This window comes from Blastomyces dermatitidis (assembly GCF_000003525.1).
Source record: "Blastomyces dermatitidis ER-3 genomic scaffold supercont1.3, whole genome shotgun sequence".
NCBI classification, from domain to species: Eukaryota; Fungi; Ascomycota; class Eurotiomycetes; order Onygenales; family Ajellomycetaceae; genus Blastomyces; species Blastomyces dermatitidis.
Window position 1 is genome coordinate 5,292,857 of NW_025544776.1, and position 16,230 is coordinate 5,309,086.

Here is a 16,230-nt window from a genome sequence, read left to right on the forward strand (position 1 = left end):
CCAGTGTACGCCTGTAATTGTACACTGGCTTAAGCAACCTTTGAATCACATCTGGTAGCATGTCTAAAAACTGGTGAGAAGCGCAGGCTTCTTCAGAGTGTGATAATTCCATCTATAAAGTGATTTATAGTTATCATGTCAGTGTGGTCCTAGAATGCCTCAAAAGATAGTGTATAAAGAGTGATGAGTGAAAGAGTATTCAATTGATGCTGCTTCACTTGTTGAGGGAAAACTTCACATTCAGGCAAATGCCATGTATGAGACGCGAACAGATGAGATGTGAGAAAGAGAATGAAAGTGATGAATCAGATTCAAAGAAGTCTGCTCTCTACTCAGAAGAAGGATAAAAAGAAGGAAGTGATCATCATCAGAGTCATATAATAATAACAGAAATCATATAACAATATAATGATACAGTGATATAATAATAGACATTGTACAATTAATGAGAAAATCACTGAAATGAATATCTTCTCTAGCTAATATAAACAACACTCTTCTCTGCTATCTGAACTGGAAGGTATGCAGAACCTCTTAGAGAAATTACTTAAAACAGTAAGAAAAGCAGCTGAGACAGCTGAACTGGAATTGAAGCTCTGTACATATACAAGAATTCTAAATGAAATCAAGGCCTTGCATATACAGTGGCAGGCTGAGGCAGAAGTCAAACAACAATTGACATTCACTGCAGATTAAGCATTCACTATGAAGAGCTTCACTGACACAATCATCATCATTAATAAGAATAGAGAAAACCAGATCTTAGGCCTGCAGCAGAAGATCAAATGTTTATACAGACAGATAACTACACTGAATCTGAAGATTTCATCATGATTGTTCACAACCTCTTCAGAAGTATACACATTATTGAAGATCACTGCACAGAATGAGAATCTGAGCATGAAATACATCAAGTCAGAAGATCTGTTGAAGCTATCAAGCTTTAATAGTGACTGAAAAAATGATGCTGCAATCAGCTGACTAAGTCAGATGTGATTATATTATCAGATTGAATGTGAACTCACAGACAGACAGTCAATGAAATTTCAACAAGTCTTAAGATCTGTCACATTTCTACACAGAAAAGTAAAGTTATTATAAATGACTGATAAAAAGATAAATTTCACAGATCTGAAGTGATATTCATTCTCATAAATATGAAATGAGTTTTTCAAATGAATCTTGCATAACTTTGAGAAAGTGAACATATGAGATAAGTGTTATAAATACTTCACTGAGTGTAGATAAGTGAGTGATCTTACATTATACTTTACATACTTCAGTTTATACTATCTTATGTTGAATAAAGAGCTTTTAACATCTTTCTGTTTACAGATCTTCATTCATAGTCTTACATCTGAGTTGAGAGTGAAATGAAAATGCTTAATCTTGCAATCAGACATGATGAAAGAAGCATATAACATTCTCATTGTATGAGAATAAGCAAGTCAATTGTGACAGAAAATACTGTAATTGAGTATATCTCAGTGAAGAACAGATAATCAGACTTCTATGACACAAGTTATACACTCAGACACAATGAATCTAGATCTGAATGTTATCACTAAAGCACTGAATTCTCTGAAAAAGAGATTCTCTGAGTGAAAATCTTGATGTTATGAGTATCAAGCTTGCTTTAACTGCAGATGCTAAAATCATGATGTAAAAGATTACACTCAGCATGCACAGTCAAGAGAAGCAAGAGAGTCAAAAAACTAGCAGAATTAGTGAGCTCAGAGACACTTACTGATATTCTATGAAAAGTCTTCAAAGTGAAAGAGATGTCTGTGTTAGATGACTCTCTGAATTCTACAAATACAAAGAAGAAGCAGGCTTCTGAATGAGATGTGAATAAGAATGATGAAGTGAACACTCATCTCAATGCCTTGAGACCTGAAATGTTAATGTATAGAGAGTACTTGAGTAAGAATTGAGAGATGGCTGTAAAAGTGTTAGTGAATACAGAAGCTTCTATGTAATATATTGATGATTATATGATCTGAAGATTGAAAGAGGTCTGCTGAGTGAAGAATCCCTGACACATAAAATTATCTGATAACTGATATTTGATATCACCTGTAAGAGTAAGAGTTCTCTTACACTTCAGAGAATGATCTTGCTATATTTGAGTGTGAGAGCTGCAGAATGTGAAATATAATCTTATTCTTGAACTCAATTGATTTTAAAGGTTCAATCTGCAGATTCAATGATGTACATGTTATATACAGTTGACTGATAGAAAGAAAATGATTCATACAATTCTATCAACTGATATGAGAAGAACATTTCACATCTCTGATATAGAAGGATTAAATCTGCTTACACATTAATAAGCAAAGAGAATGATTTGTAAGACCTTATCTGAAAGCATTCTGTATGTTATATGAGACCTGAAAGCAGAGGAAACCAAGATAAAGAATATGTAGAAGAACAAGTGTATGAAGAAGCTTCTGAAGAAGTATAGAAAGGTCTTTCAAACAGATCTTTCACTGGAATTGCTGCTGGAATGAGGATTCATACATGAGATTGACATGAGGAATGCAAAACTAGTCAATCAGAATGTGTATTCTCTGTCACAAACACATCTCAAAGAACAGAAGTGTCAGATTACCAACCTTCTAGAACATGATCTCATATGACTCTCATCAAGCATGTGAGGCTTTCCAGTTCTATTCATGAAAAAGATGAGTGAAGAGTGACAAATGTGTATTGATTATCAAGCACTCAACAAGCTTACAATCAAGAATGAATATTCACTGTCATGAATTCAACAACAGTTGAATACAGTTGAAAACACCTGATATCTATCAAAGATTGATCTTCTCTCAGAATACTGACAGATCTGTGTAGATGAACTGTCAGTCTCATAAATCATATTTAATATATAATGAGAGAAGTTCAAATTCCTAGCAATGCTATTCAGTCTGACAAATGCACTCATCATCTTTTAAATAATAATGAATATGATTCTTCATAAACAGAATAAAACCTCATGTCTCATATATCTTGATAATATTCTAGTCTTTTCAAACTCATACAATGAACATTTGAAGCATCTCAATGAAGTGCTTATAACTCTGACAGAGCATAAGCTCTACATCAAATCAATCAAGTGTGTGTTTGAAATGAAAGAGTTGAAGTTTGTGAGACATGTAGTGAGTGATAACTGTATACACCTCATCTCAGAGAAATTGAATGTCATAGCAAATTGACCGCAGCCGAGGAATGTACATCATATATAACAGTTTCTTGAGTTGATCTCATATTACTGCAGATTCATCAAGGATTTTGCATGAATATCTGCATCACTCTCAGATCTCTTAAGAGAAATGAATGCAAATCTGTGAAAGAAGAAGTTTTGTTCAATCATCTGAAATACTGTGTGTGAAGAGGCTTTTCTCACACTGAGAGAATATGTAATAACATTCTCAGTACTTATTCAATCAGATTGTAATAAACCTTTCTACATTGAAACAGACACATTCAAATGAGCTATCAGAGGTGCTCTTCTACAGATGAGCAAGAACAGCAAGCTGCACTCAGTGGCATACAATGATAGAAAACTATTGAACACTGAGCTCAATTATTCAGTGCATGAAAAGGAATTGCTAGCAATCAAGCATGTACTGATGTTGTGAAATAGATATATCAATAACAAGTATACAATAACAGTGATCACAGATTATAAAAGCCTTGTCTATCTACAATCAATGATAAAACCTTTCAAATGCTTAGCATGTTGAATCTCAGAGTTTCAAGTATACAATCTTCATATTAAATACTGAAAAGAATTGAACACAGTGATGCCTGATACAATCAGTCACAGACTCAATTTCATGAGTGAGAGTTCTGTGAATCAGATACAAGAGATATTCACATTAAACACACTGAGAAGATGCAAGGAATCAGAATAAGTGAACATTATGATCTCTCACTTAAAGAATGACAAGGTGTCAGATGATAAGTGTCTTATGAAAGTAGTAGAAGAGATGCTTCTGAACTTTAAGCTGAGAAAATTGAAAAATGATATTATGCTTTACTGCAATCTAGAATATGCAGAAGCTCTCTATCTAGAATCTTCATTTCAATATGATTTAATAGCTCACATGCACAAGGAATTCAGTCACTTAGAAAGCTCTGAACTCATAAGTATACTTGAATCAAGAGTGTACTAGTCAAGTATGACTGAGAATATTCAGGTATATGCTCATGAGTGTCTGAATTATCAGGTTGTGAAAGAATTGAAGAAAGGATTAGAATACAAGAAAGTGCAATATCAGATGAAGTGTATGATACAACTGTTCAAATGATGAAGAGTGAACCTCATAGACATATTACTGTGAACACTAAATGAAAATCAATAAATAATCACTGCTATTGATTATGCTACTGACTGGTCAGTCATGAAAGCAGTTTCAGAGATGACAGAGAAGGTGATGACAAAGTTTCTATATAATAAGATCTATGTTAACTATGAAATGCTGTGCAAGATTCTAACTGATAATGATATGAACCTTGTAGAAGAAGCAGTGAGACATTTTGTGAGCCAGTTACAGACAAGATATTGTAGAACAATGCTATATCATCTGTGAATGAATGAAAAGGTGAAACACTTGAATGAAATCTTAGACAATATGCTGATGAAATATCTAGTGAACAAGTCTACAAGACTATGAAATGAATATCTCAGACAGGTGCTATTGATCACACAGATTTGACAGCATGCAGTCTTCAAGTGTTCATCATTCTATCTGTTGTATGAATTGCATCCGCGCATCCCGGAGAATGCTTTGAAAAAGGTAAGAGAGAAAGTAGTTGCAGATGCAGCAGAAACAGCAGTTGTGAATGCAACAGTTGCAGACATGAAATCAAGATTGAAAGAGATCAGCCACACACATGCAAAAGCTAATAAGTTACTTCTGAACTGAGCAATTCAATTGAAAAGAATATGAGACTCACTTATTAAGAAATTGAGTCTCAAGATGAAAATGTGAGTTTTTGTACATAATAAGAGTTCTGAGAAGTTTCAATCTAGATAATTTGAGTCATATAAAATACTCAAATCACATTCTCTGAGAATGTATATATTGAAAGAATCAGAGAAACAGATCTTACACAACTTAATCAATAATTCATAACTTATAAAAGTAAGAATGCAAGATCTGAGTGAATTATGATTATTCACAGCACTATTATCAGTATTGAAAAAGAAGAGACTTACAATTGAAAAGTCTCATGAAGTAAGAGAAATCATAGACACTTACAAATCAGATAATCTCACTTATTTCAATCTTTTCATGATTATAAGAAAAGAATGAGAAGAAATGAAGAAATCAGATAAACATCACACTTCAATAAGTGATGAGACTGTAGCCAGTCATACAATAATGTACTGCAGATAGCAGGTGTAACATGATAAAGAGCAGTCTTAAAGTGACGGACTTGCACATGAATCAGATTACAGAAGAAAAAGAAATTCAGAGTTGAATTTAACTGTTTACATCAGTTCAATTGCAGAGATCACAGAGGATGAACTATCTGAAACATCTATGAATGCATGAGACCAAGTCATCTCAACCTCTGAAAATACTCAGAGATTGAGTGAGATTAGTTTCAATGAGCTGTTCACTGTAGTGATCTGAGCAGGTGAAGAGAGACAGTATAATGTGTGAGACAGAATTATAAAGATGAAAGCTGCTGAACCTAGTCACTGAATGCTGTATTATATAGAGATCATATAAGAGTAGTAACTAGCAGATAAAGAAAAAGTGTAAGAAAAAGAAAAGAGATAATGAATTAATCATTAACTGTAAGAGTTAGCTGTAAAAAGATAAATGTTATCATACACACTTCATTCATTTTTATATGTCACATGTTTAATCTATTTCCAATACCATATTATCTGAAAAATGCTAAAAACAAAGGAAATCTCAAAACTCGAGATCTGCAAGAGATTTGAGAGTTGCAAGCTGCTCTTGTAATAATATCATGCATGTCTCTGATTTCTCTACTGCTCTGTGTATGACATTAATGTCATTTATCACAATATTGACTGGAATGCCAATATAGAAATGTGTACATGTATGTGTAGAGAAATTGAAGAAGAGTGCAGAACTCACAGAATCAGAAGCTGAGACAGAGAGAATGAAGATGAAAGAAACAGAAGAAGAAGAAGATGCAGAATCAGATGAATAATGATGAAAGTCATCTGAAGCTGAATGCTTACAACTCAGTGTATGCACAACCTTTCTCACAGAGAAGAGAGAGAAAGTGATGAGAGAAGCTTGAGAGTGAGAGAAGATAGTCTCAGTGATGTTGTCATCTTTGATGAGAATGATCTCTGACACTGAAGTAACTAAGAATCATTATTAGTATACAAAAATTGCAAAATCAGAGATGAGAACAGTTACTGAATGAACATCTGCTGATCTTAGAGTTGTACATGCAATTACAACATGCACAAGGCTTCTCAGAAAGAGAGAGAGAGACATGAGAGAATGCAGAAAGCAGAACACAGCATGTGAACAGCTCATTTTCATAATGACATTTCAGACAAGATATACAAGTCTCACATCTGTGAGTGTAAAAGAGTACAACATCTGTATTTTCATTTCTGAAAACATGAATATCTTTTGTCTGTATCATGAAGTCAGATGACAGATATCAGAGAATAGACTGATACAGATCTATCATTTCAAAGAAATTTATCAGAGTGAATATCTCTGTAATATTGAACTTTACAGTTATAAAAAGCTTCTTGATATCTGTGAACATTATAACTTTGTGTATAGTAAAACCTATAACAATTTCTTCTAAGAACAGAAAAATCAGCATCAGATTGAAAAGATGAAAAGAAAAAGACTTATGATTTTAATACTGTTGAGAGAGAGAATGATTCTCTGATATAAATAAATAATTATCTTATTATGAATATTTAAAATGAATGTAATAATCAGTGTCTGTGACTGAGCTTCAGATAGTTGTGTTGTATATTATCTTTATACAATAAATTGTTCTGAGAGTTGACAAGAAGAGTGAGAGTGTACACACTGAGAGATGTGATTCATTAAGCCTATACAACATCTTCTTGAAACAGGGAGAGCTAGTAACAAAAGCAGAGGCAGTAAAACCAGGGGTCATGAGAACAGGAGTAGTGAGAGCAGGAGAACCAGACACAGGGGCAAGTGTAGAAGATTGAGAAGTGACAGAGAAAGAGACAGAGAGAGAAGCAGCAGAGGAAGAAGCAGCAGAAGAAGTAAGAGAGAATGCAGGAGACCTGGCCACACATGATACAGACAATTTCTTCATTATTGCATTCTTTAAGTTCTCAATCAAGAATGTAACATCAGGTTCACTATTATCAGTGAATGTGAATCTGTCAACATGTAAAGATTCTATATGAATAAAAATAAATATATCAGCATCTGCATTCATGCAAAATCATGTCAGAAAACATGATCAGAAATCTGCTGAGAAGAGAAATAGTCAAGAGTGTATGAGAAAGTGAAGAGAGTGTATGAGAAGATGAAGAAGATGTGTCATTTATGATAGTATGTTCTGACAATTGTTAGAAGATAAACAAGTTCTGATCATGTACATTTCACAATGTGTTACACTTACTGCTAACAAACTGCCTGATATGAACACTACAATGACACTTGTTGTGAGAACAGAGAGTCATTGTCAGAAATGTGTACAATGTGATAGATGAACAGATGGAAAGAGTTGAATAGAAGAAGAGGCAGAAATCTTGAATGGAATAGTGGCATTCAATGATGATGATGATGAAGAAGATGATTGAAGAATGAGAAAAGTTAGTGAATAAGTGATGTAATATAGTGGAAGTTTCTTTGTGAGGGTGTATGCAGGACACTAGCCGGATCAGGAATAGGTCACACAATTGTGAAATGCTAGTGGCGAGCTAATCCGCATGAAGCTAGGGTGTACAATATGGTCATGTGGGTGTGACCGAATCTGGTGGGAGAGAATGTGGTTCGGAAGAACATACAACTGTTGGATAATAATGCGGCCGCTTCCAAACTACTAGCATACATGTACAAATGTAAAGGGGCCCTAGCGGCCGCTAATTAATTTAGTGTACGAGATTCAATATATAAGAAGCCGGCGTACGCCTGTAATCGTACGCTGGCTTAAGCAACCTTTGAATCACAGAGCTGATGATCACTATATCAGTGATTGTAAGAAGCTGAAGAAGAGAAGAAACTGAGAAGATATCTTTTCAAAATTAACTTCTCTTCTGATAAATGTATCTGTGAAAGATAAAGAAGAGAAAGAAAAGAATTGATAATTCTCACATCTCTGAGTTTATATTACAATCACAATGTATATCTCAAATGAGAAGATATCAGTGAGATGTCTACTTGACTTCAGAACAGATATCAACTTCATATTCTATTTCTTTTCTTTAATGAAGAATTGAAAGAAGATAGATCTGTCAGATTATGCAAAATTTATAGATGAAACAAAATACTATTATTTTAGCATAATTCAAGCAAAGTGTGTAGTCACAGACTTAGAAGAAATCTTCAAGAAAAGCAGTCTGCTTCTTCACACAGTTAATATCATAGATGAGAACATCATTCTAGATCTTCTGTGATTGAGAGAAAACAATTCTCTCATTGACTGAGTCACTCAGATGTGGCAGTATCACCTCACTGATGAAGAGACAGTGATAGAGAAATCTGAAGAGTTTCATCAGAAGAATCTTGAGAAAAAGATTGAGTTGATATACTGCATAGCAGATGATTGAGACTTGAAAACAGGTGAAGAAGTCATCATTCTCACTGCAAGATTAGCAGCAGTATCTGTCATTGAAGACAGATGTATACAACATCTTTTTACAGATTTTAAGAATGTCTTTTCAGAAAGAAAAGCAGTGAAGTTTCCTGACATCAAGATATAATATAAGATTTATCTTGAAGACAGTGTAACAGTGCTGTACAGGCCTCTTTACAACTTGTCTGTAAAGGAGTTGAATGTTCTGTGCAAATATCTTGAAGAAGTGCAATCAAAGAACTGAATATATTTATCAAAGAGTTCAGCAGAGATGTTTATACTCTTTGTATTCAAGAAGAATGATAGACTACATCTATACATAGACTACAGAGATCTCAATATGATGATGATTAAGAATCACTATTCATTACTACTAATTGATGAGATGATTGATCAATTATCTGAAGCAAAGATATTCTCAAAGATTGATATACAGAATGTCTATCATAGAATCAGAGTTAACAAAGACAACATTTGAAAAATGACTTTTCATATTAAGTATGATAATTTTGAATATCTTGTTTTATCTTTTGATCTTTGTAATGCTTCAGCCATCTTTCAGATCTATATAAATAAGACACTGCAGGGCCTTGTTAATGTCTTCTGCATAGTATATCTGAATGACATTTTAATCTTCTCAAAATCAGAGAAAGAACATGATACCCATGTTCAAGAAGTGTTGAGTCACTTGAGACAGTATCAACTCTATATAAACACTGAAAAATACTCATTCTACATGCAGAAGATTGATTTCTTAGATTATATTGTTGAGATAAATGATATTTCAATGAACAGAAGCCAGGTCTTCATCATTGAGAACTGACCAGCACCGCGGATATACCATGAGATGCAGGTATTTCTAGAATTTGTGAATTTCTACAGATGATTCATCTATGCATATTCACAGATTACTGCCCTTCTTACAGATCTGTTAAAGAGAAGTGTGAAAGACAGAAAAACAGAACTGTTTACTCTCACTCAAGACACTGTACAGATGTTTGCAGAATTGAAACAAGCTTTCACAGATGTTATAATACTGAATCATTTTAACTCTGACTTACTCAGTCAGTGTGAGACTGATATATCTGAGAATGAGATCTGTGAAATCTTTTCACAGTTGACACTGAAGATCTTTCAACATTGAAAGAATCAGAAGATAATTATCTCTGAGAAATCAGACAATGAATTGTCTGTGAAAGAAGACTTTTTCACAGAGTCTATAAGACACTGCAAATGAAGATCAGTGATCTTCTTCTTCAAGAAGTTATCACTCATACAGAGAAGGTATGATACTCATGATCAGAAGATGTTAGCAATTATTGAATTCTTTAAAATCTGATAACATTATCTTCAGAATAGTAAGTACTCAGTGCAAGTTCTCACTGATCATGTAAATCTGTGTTACTTCTTGATAACAAAGAGCTTGACAGAATATCAAGTCAGGTGAGCAGAGCTGCTTTCAGAGTATAATTTCTATATTTAATACTGTTCAGATCAGCTTAATCTCACTGACATACTATCTAAACAGCTCAATTATAATATCATTGATATAGAGAAGAATTCTATAAAAGAATCTCTGTTATCACTGCAGAAGAAGCTAGCTGCAGAGGGTTGAAGTTCTCTAAAGCTCAGAAACAGCGCTGAAGAGACAGCTGTGTGACTCAGTATAGAAGATGAAAGAGAACTCAGGTTCTTACAGAGAACTAACACTGAAGATCATGAGCTTCTTATATCATATCTTACAATCATTGAATTGACAAAGAATGAAATAATCTACAATCTTTCAACTCAATTACTTTTGAAATTCATTGATAAGTTATAGAAGAGAGACATCTCTACTACAGCTCAAATTCAGAAGTTGAAGAAGAAAGAATTCAGTTTGAACTTGAAAGAGACAGGCTCTGAGTGAGACAGTGCTGCTAAGAAATCAAGTCACTGATAACTAGAAGAATGTGAACTTCTACTGTTGAATAATTCAGTCTTTGTCTCTTATAGCAGAGCAGTGTGTCAGAAGTTATTGAGAATTCATTATAATAATCCTCATGCAGAGCACTTCAGATTAGAGAAGACTGAGAAGCTTCTAAAATATAAATATACTTAAGACAAGCTTCAGACAGATGTCAAAGAGTATATTGAAACTTGTGATATCTGTCAAAGAATAAAGATCTCATAGTATAAGTAATACAGTGAGTTAATATCACTATCTGTTTTAAAGAGCTTATAATAGAATCTATTGATGAATTTCATAGTTGACCTGCTGAAGTCAACAAGAGTCAAAGAATATAACTTAATTTTAGTTATTATTAACTGCTTTATGAAGATGATCAGATATATTTCTACTTATAAAAAGATTAAAGTCTCTGAACTGACTGACCTGTTTTTAGATATCATTATTTATAATCATAATGCTCTGAAATCATTGATAACAGATCAAGAATTTCTCTTTATCAGTAAATACTGATCAGCTTTTTACTATCATCTTATAATAAGATATCTTCTCAGTATTACATTTCATCTGCAGACTGATGACTAGACTGAATATCAGAATCAGATACTAGAACAGCATCTTTAAATATTCTATTTATATTATTAGAATAATTGACTTAAACATCTTCTAATCACTGAATTTATATATAATAATGTAAAGAATGTAATCTTAAAGATATCTTCTTTCTATGCTTATTATAAATATAATTCTTCATTACTCAGTGATGTCATAAATGATGTTTCAAAGAGAGAAATAGACAGTCAGAATGTCAGATAGATACAGAGAATAAAGTATTTCTCAGTATCAGAAGTAAAAGTGAGATTGAAACTTTTAAATAAAATTTATAAGAAGATAGTGAAAAGTATTCACTGTGCTCAGAAGCAGTAGATAAAATACTATAATTAAAAACATCTTTCAATGAAGTTCTTGATAGAGAATCAAGTGCTACTTTCAGTAAAAAATATCAAGATAATAAGATTATGTAAGAAGCTCAGTGAGTAGTGACTAGAATCTTTCTCAGTAATAAGAGTAATGAGTAAGCAGATATATAAGTTGAAATTACTCACAGAATTGAAATCAATTCATTCTGTTTTTCATATTTTCTATTTGAAGCTCTATAAGCAACACTCTGAAGCAGAGCTGTCTCAGTCAGATGATATTGAGATTGAGAATGATATTAAATATCTTATGAAGAAAATATTGAATAAATGAATATATTACAGTAAGCTTCAATATCTTGTTAAATGAGAAGATTATTCATTATCAGAGAATTTATGAGAACTGCTTGAGTATTTGAAAAATGCTGAGAAAGAGATTACAAGCTATGAGACAGCTAGTAGAGACTGTCTTATTACACATCAGAGATATTAGACAAGAAATACTGCTTAAGACTTCTTATTTTTCTTAAAGAGTTTTTTAAAGATGATCTCACAGTAATGAGTCAGTATCTTATAGACTCTGTAGCACTCTTCTTCTATTTTCTCTTAAAGGGTTTTTAGAAGTTTAATAAGACTATATAAGTGTAAAATTCCTGAAGCAGTTAGAGAGAAGAGATATTTGAAATTAATAAAAAAGATTAATATTAATTGACTCACAGACTACTACTATTCTAGTGAGATCACAGCTCACTGAAAAAGTAAAAAGAGAGAATCTCAGAATCTACTCATTAATAACTATATTCTTATTAAACTTATTCTTCATCATTGAAGTCTTCAGCACTGATATCTTTATCTGCTGAGAAGTTAGTGCTGCAGCACTGTAGAAGAGCATGAGAAATATATAAAATATTAACTTATTAACTTACAAAGCATCTCAGTTATCTGCTTCAGTTGAAGTGAGATTCTCTTCAATCAGTAATTAATCTCTATAATACTTTTAACAGCAGCACTGACTGATCTCTTCTTAAGATCAGTTATTCTGAGGTGTTTTTTTATCTTGAAGATTCACACTTTCATCTTCTTTTACAGATGAGTAAGAAGGACCTTTTCAGCCTTGATGAAATTCATCAATACTTGAAGCTCTGAGACTTTTACTCTGTACTGCTTGAGCATCTGAGCTTCTTGTCAGAGCTGACATAACACCTTCTTATAGAGTAGATAATACTTACAGAGAGATAGAAGTTATTGTTATAGATATAACAGAAATAACAGAAGTAAGAGAAGAGATAAGTGTATAGAATTCTTCTCTTCTTCAGCTGCTTGATACAGCACAGACAAGTAGTGATGCCAGTCAGAGATCATATCAGAGTCTCCTCACAGAGAGAAGATGAAGAAATCACAGAACTCTGCAGACTCAACTCAGCAGTATTCTGAGCAGGGCTCAGGCATGCTGTGAGAGAGAAACTATGAATTGAGCTTCTTGAAGCCACTGTTTCTGGAATCAAGCTCTCCCTGGGTTCCTCTTCAAATGATCACACAGGGTCATATACCACTGTATTGACTGAGAGGGAGGGCAGCATTGCAACAGTGGTGAGAGAAGTGAGAGACAGACTGAACACAGACAAACTGATCAGCAGAAGGGACAACATCTCACTGCAAGGCACAGTGACTATCATCACAGCTGTAAAAGAAGTAGAAGAAGAAGAAGATGTGACAATGAGAGCAGTGCTTTCACAGCTCATTGATGCCACTGTCTTCATCTTCAATCTGGCTTTCTTAGCAGTCACAGAGGCTGCTGCCACATCATGAAGATGTTTATTACTCACTAGAAAATATCAGAATAAGTCCTTGATTGTTCTTTAAGAATGATACTCTTATACACTCACTGTTGTGATTGAGAGAAGAGAAAGAAAAATGTTTCACAGAGAGAGAGATCTTTTCAAAAAATCCTGTCACTACTGTTAACTTTGTCTCTAAAACACATTACTTTTGCAGAGAATTTCATATATAGAATGAAATATATTGAGAGATCTGCAAGTCACTTATTAACTACATTTTTCACATTTTAAATTGATATATAAGGAACTCACTTATCATATATTTGATTTGAATGAAGATGAGAAAAGAAAGATCTATGTAGTCAGTAGAAAAACTCATCTATTTCTTTATATCACACACAGCATATATACTGTTAATCAGTTGATAACTGTTACTATACAACAAAGATAATTTCTAATTCAGTAATCTTAAGAGTATAGAGACTATACTCTTAAAGAGAAGAGTATTATCATATCTCTGACTATGTCAAGACTCTGTTACAGTTTCATACAGCTCATTACTTTCATATAGATGATTTCATCTCTCTCACAGACTGACTGAACTAGTTTTCAATCACTCTATGATATTATTCAGATATATCATGAAAAGATCTGATTAATGAATATAAGAACCTCACTTCTATACAAGGTCAGCAGATTACTCTTTCTTAACAATGAGATGCTGCTGAGATATCACTTCAGTTATTCTCACTTGTGAAATGAGAGGAGAATATTCACTCATTATCTATATAAAATAGCTAGATGCTGACTTCTCATTAAAGAAGTTAGTAATTCATTTTACTTCTACTGAAATATACATAAGAGTTACTGCATGTCTCATACAATCTTCTTAGTATACTAAGTATCATATCTGTGATATTCTCGCAATAACCCTGTAGTATACAAGCTCACTATTCAAGCAAGATAGTCAAGCTCACTTATACAGCTTTTCAAACAACTACCTCTACATGTCACCACTGACTAGTCACCGCTTCGGTTCCGCCATGTTATAATACAACTCTGTATACTGAGACTGTGTTAATCATTATAATCTGATATGATACTCACTTTTCACAGACTATGTTTTATTTGAAGAAGAAGAAAAAGATATAACTGTTATTTTATTAAGAGAGAAATGAATAATTAGTATTATTAAATATAATTTAATTTATCTGTATTTAAAATTTGATTAGTCTATACTCTTCAATTTAAGAATTTCTAAGAGTGTTTTAATAGTTTTCATACCAGCTTGAACTTAGTGATGAGTTGAAGAAGAAGAGAAAAGAGAGAAGAAAGAAATAAGAATAATTTATCTTTATAATATAAAAATAGAGAATCACTGCAATTATTCTCTCTAGTAATAAAGATCTGTTTTCTGCATGTATCTCTGATATAAATTATATAATAAATGTATACAAAGAATATTAATAGTATATATATTAAATGAAGATAATATTATTATATAATACTGTAGCTGTTTCTGTACATCTCTGAAAACTGTTAATAGTTTCTTTATCTCTTTATATTTAATAAGTTAATAATATATTTCAATGCACTCTCTCTTTCATTATTAGTATCATTATTATAATCATTATTATTATTATTATTATTATTATTATTATCATCATTGTTATTATTATTATATTATTATCTGTCTTTATCTTCTTTTTAATACTTATTAAAATCAATTATATTATCTCTCTTCAAATATTCTGCGGTTCTGTAGACTATCAAGGCATGTGAGCATTATTACAAATTGAAGAGAGAGAAGAACAAGGTATTCAAGTGCAGAGAGATAGATTATAAGACATATTATAATATCTTAAAGAGACTCTGTAAGAAAGTAGAATAATAATGATTTTAAGTAACACTTCTGATAGATTTAGACTGAATTAAGTATAGAAATAATATGAATGACACTGTCTGTAAGAGATTGAAAAAGAAGATAGTGAAGAGTCTTATATAGTAGTAATAAGATCAGAAGAAGTTCTGAGAATGATTTAAGACTAAGATAAAGAGAGAGAGAGAGAAGAAGAGTATTACTATAAATAAGTAGTGATAGAAGAAGATTAAGAAGGTATTAAAGTGAGAGATAAAGAAGTTAAAACTGATAAGTTTTTTATTAAGAGATAATAATTTTTGATAATACTTCTATTCTCTAATTAATTAGCAGAAGCTGACAGAGAAGAAGAGAATTGAGATCTTATTCAGATCTTAAATACACTTCATAATTCAGAATATTAAGAAGACAGCTCTACTCTCTGAGCATGTTAATCTGCTTACTGCTGAGATGAAACCTGAGACAGTAAATCAGAAAATGCAGGATTTTGAGATATAGATTGATCTGACTGAGAGAGAGCAGTGAGAACTCTTCTCTAAGAAGATAGTAGAGAGAGATTTTAAGATAATTATTATCTCAGATAAGAAGAAGAAGAAGAAGAATGAGAATAAAAAGTGAATTATAAAGAATAATAAGAAGAATGAGAAAGAGAAGAAAGATAATAAGTAGAAAAAGTTTTTTTCTTTTTATATTAGTTAGTTATAAGTTTATAACTATTAGTTAATAATTGAAATTAATTTTAAGTTTTTAAAAATTATTATACAAGTTGTAATCAATTATCAATATCAGGAATAATATATATATATATATTCAACTATTATGTCACTATAATATATAAGTATCAATATTTTTTCAACATTGATATTTATAATATTAATATATTTTTAATGATATCATCTGATAATGTAATTT

The 16,230-nt window shown here is 32.2% G+C and overlaps 2 protein-coding genes across 2 annotated transcripts; one reads left to right on the plus strand and one right to left on the minus strand.

Moving 5' to 3' along the window:
- Window positions 1-6,226: 6,226 nt before the first annotated feature.
- Window positions 6,227-7,394, minus strand: BDCG_16727 (uncharacterized protein; the record flags this gene model as incomplete). Its single annotated transcript, XM_045425921.1, has 3 exons — window positions 6,227-6,355; window positions 6,546-6,636; window positions 7,051-7,394. Coding segments are annotated over 3 exons (563 nt in total), but the record flags the coding sequence as incomplete, so codon positions are not given.
- A 5,807-nt stretch (window positions 7,395-13,201) lies between these two features.
- BDCG_16728 (uncharacterized protein) lies at window positions 13,202-13,470 on the plus strand (the record flags this gene model as incomplete). Its single annotated transcript, XM_045425922.1, has 1 exon — window positions 13,202-13,470. A coding segment is annotated over one exon (269 nt), but the record flags the coding sequence as incomplete, so codon positions are not given.
- Window positions 13,471-16,230: the final 2,760 nt, after the last annotated feature.